This window comes from Silene latifolia, chromosome 6 (assembly GCF_048544455.1).
Source record: "Silene latifolia isolate original U9 population chromosome 6, ASM4854445v1, whole genome shotgun sequence".
In the NCBI taxonomy this organism is placed as follows: Eukaryota; Viridiplantae; Streptophyta; class Magnoliopsida; order Caryophyllales; family Caryophyllaceae; genus Silene; species Silene latifolia.
The window spans coordinates 57,798,418-57,801,255 of NC_133531.1; the positions used below are offsets into that span (position 1 = coordinate 57,798,418).

Consider the following 2,838-nt stretch of genomic DNA (forward strand, 5'->3'; position numbering starts at 1 on the left):
AGTGCCCTCATAGGACAGTTCTCAATATCATCAAAATGATCCTCATTAAATTTTCTCAAATGAGACTTCAACTGCTTTAATTTTTTAACGATTTTAAACATTTTTGTTCCTTCAATTTTATACTACCACCATCTATTAAGATTAGAAGTGTAATAAGGTGACTTCCCCCACATATAATAGTATTTAAAGGGTTTCCTGAACTTCTCTTCCTAACTTGCACTCTGGATTAGACAGAGAGTATCTAGATCCTGCCACCCTTATGCCATCTATTATTAGTAGTAATGCTCCATCCATCAACAAGAATACCATTTAAACTATTTAGAGACAAAGCTTAATCTTTGTCTCAAGGAGCCCAAACAATCCCACATTATTCATATGCATAACCTCTAATTACCAATTACTCATGTTATCATGCAACTACCACATGGATTATGTAATTCATGATAACTAATGACAAATAAACACTCATATCATCAAAGCTAAGTAGGGAACCCTATCTCTTGCTAATCTCCAAGCACTTCAAGCAAGCAAACTAGAAGGGCTCCTCAATGAAGTCTCCTCCAACACATATGATAACTAACTATCACAACAACATACTATAACAATAATAATAATAATTAACCCCTTAATTGACCCACTTAATTAGTTAAAATCCTAATTAAATCCCATAAGACAACATACTAATTAAACTAGGATTTACTAATTAAAAATAGGAGAAAAGAGTAAGAATGTACTTACAAATGCAAACAAATGAACAAGAGCAAGAATTAGGGAGGAAATCTTCACAAGTATGGTGGAAATCTTGAAGATAGGATTTAGGAGTGTTTTGTGGGATTTTGAGAGATGTTAGGATAAGGTTTGGTGAGGAAATGAGGGCCGAAAATCTGAAAAAGAGTGTTTAAAGATGATAAGGACACCTACCACTCTTCACTTGTAAAGCTGGACAGCGACAGCGGACTCGGTCGAGTGGATCTTCACTCGGTCGAGTGCACCAGCCACTCGGCCGAGTGACTTAAAACAATAGCTGGTGTAAAAGACCAACCACCACTCGGTCCCTCACTCGGTCGAATTAGGTTCCACTTGGTCGAGTACTCGGTATACTCGGCCGAGTGTAGCCTTAGAATTTACGGGATATTACAATCTTCCCCCCTTAAAACGAACTTCATCTTCGAAGTTCACACCCGACTCAAACGAGGTACTTCTAATACCACTACCCATGACCCGACTAAGCACCAAAGAGGGTCTTTACTACCCAAGACACTTATACACTCACATAGGTCGAGACAACTAATGACTACAACAACTATGAAAGTGGAGTAAACTAACTAGTAAAAGAAGAACTTGTACTGTGCGTAATACACTCCACCCCTCTAAAAACAAGGTTACAACCTCGTAACCAAACTCATTACCTGCTTGGAAAGGTGAGGATACCGTTATTTCAATGCTTCCTTTGCCTCCCATATAGCCTCTTCTACTTGGTGATTAGACCACAAAATCTTCACCAACACCGTTTCCCCGTGTCTTATCTTCCTTACTTTCCGGTCCAATATTTCTTTAGGAGTTTCCACATAGGTTAAGGCGTCATCCAATTCAATTGGCTCCGCTTCTAGGACGTGAGAAGGATCCCTTACGTACTTCTGCAATTGAGACACGTGGAATACATTGTGAACACGATCAAGTGCCGGGGGAAGTGCTAAACAGTAGGCCACTTCCCCGACTTTATCCAATATCTCATAAGCCCCGATGAACTTTTGGCTCAACTTTCCTCTCTTTCTGAATCTCATCACACCCCTCATTTGGAGAAACCTTGAGTAGAACCTTGTCTCCCACTGCGAATTCAATGTTGCTTCTTCTCAAATCGGCACACCTCTTTTGCCTATCTTGTGCCGTTCTCATTTTTTCTCGGATTACATGCACTTGGTTTATGTTGTCTTGGATCATTTGAGGTTCCAACAAGACGGCTTCGATACTATCATCCCAAAATATTGGGTTTCAACATTTCCTCCCATACAAGGCTTCAAATGCTCAATGCCAATGCTTGCATGGTAGCTATTATTGTAGAAAAATTCAATCAAATCTAGCCTTTCCTTTCAAGTGCCCCCAAATTCCATTACACAAGCTCTCAACATGTCTTCAAGAGTTTGGATATTCCTCTCCGTTTCCCCATCCGACGCCGGGTAATATGCCGTACTCATCTTCAACTGAGTACCAAAGGAGCTTTGTAATTCTTGCCAAAATCTAGAGATGAATCTAGAGTCGCGATCCGACACGATGTTCTTTGGTTTCCCATGTAACTTGACCACATTTCTTCGGTAGGCATTAGCATGTTCTACCTTGCTTCAAGTATCCTTCATGGGTATGAAATGGGCCTATTTAGTAAGCCTATCCACAATAACCCAAATCATGTTGTTGCCCTTTTGAGTCCTACGTAGTCCCACAATGAAGTCCATTGATATTGATTCCCACTTCCATTCCGGCATATCTAGAGGTTGAACTTTCCCTTGCGGTCTCTTGTACTCCCCTTTTACCCTTTGACAAGTCAAGCATCTTACCACAAATTCCGCCACTTCCCTCTTCATGTTTGACCACCAAAACGTCTTCTTAAGGTCCTTGTACAACTTATCACCACCCGGAATGCACCGAGTAAGGTGTGTTATGGCCTTCATCCATAACCTTCTTCTTAAGCTCCTCATCACTTGGTATGCACTACCTCCCTTTGAACTTAAGACTTCCGTCTCCATGCAACTCAAATCTTGAAGTTTTACCTCTTTCCAATGCTCTCTTCCACTCTTAGATCTCGGTATCACTTGCTTGCTTCTCCCGTGTTTCATCGTACAA

The 2,838-nt window shown here is 40.7% G+C and overlaps 1 protein-coding gene across 1 annotated transcript; it reads right to left on the minus strand.

Annotated features, from left to right (window-relative positions):
* Window positions 1-1,433: 1,433 nt before the first annotated feature.
* On the minus strand, window positions 1,434-1,796 carry LOC141588116 (uncharacterized). Its single transcript, XM_074409571.1, has one exon. The coding sequence runs from the start codon at window positions 1,794-1,796 to the stop codon at window positions 1,434-1,436; it is 363 nt and encodes a 120-aa protein (XP_074265672.1).
* Window positions 1,797-2,838: the final 1,042 nt, after the last annotated feature.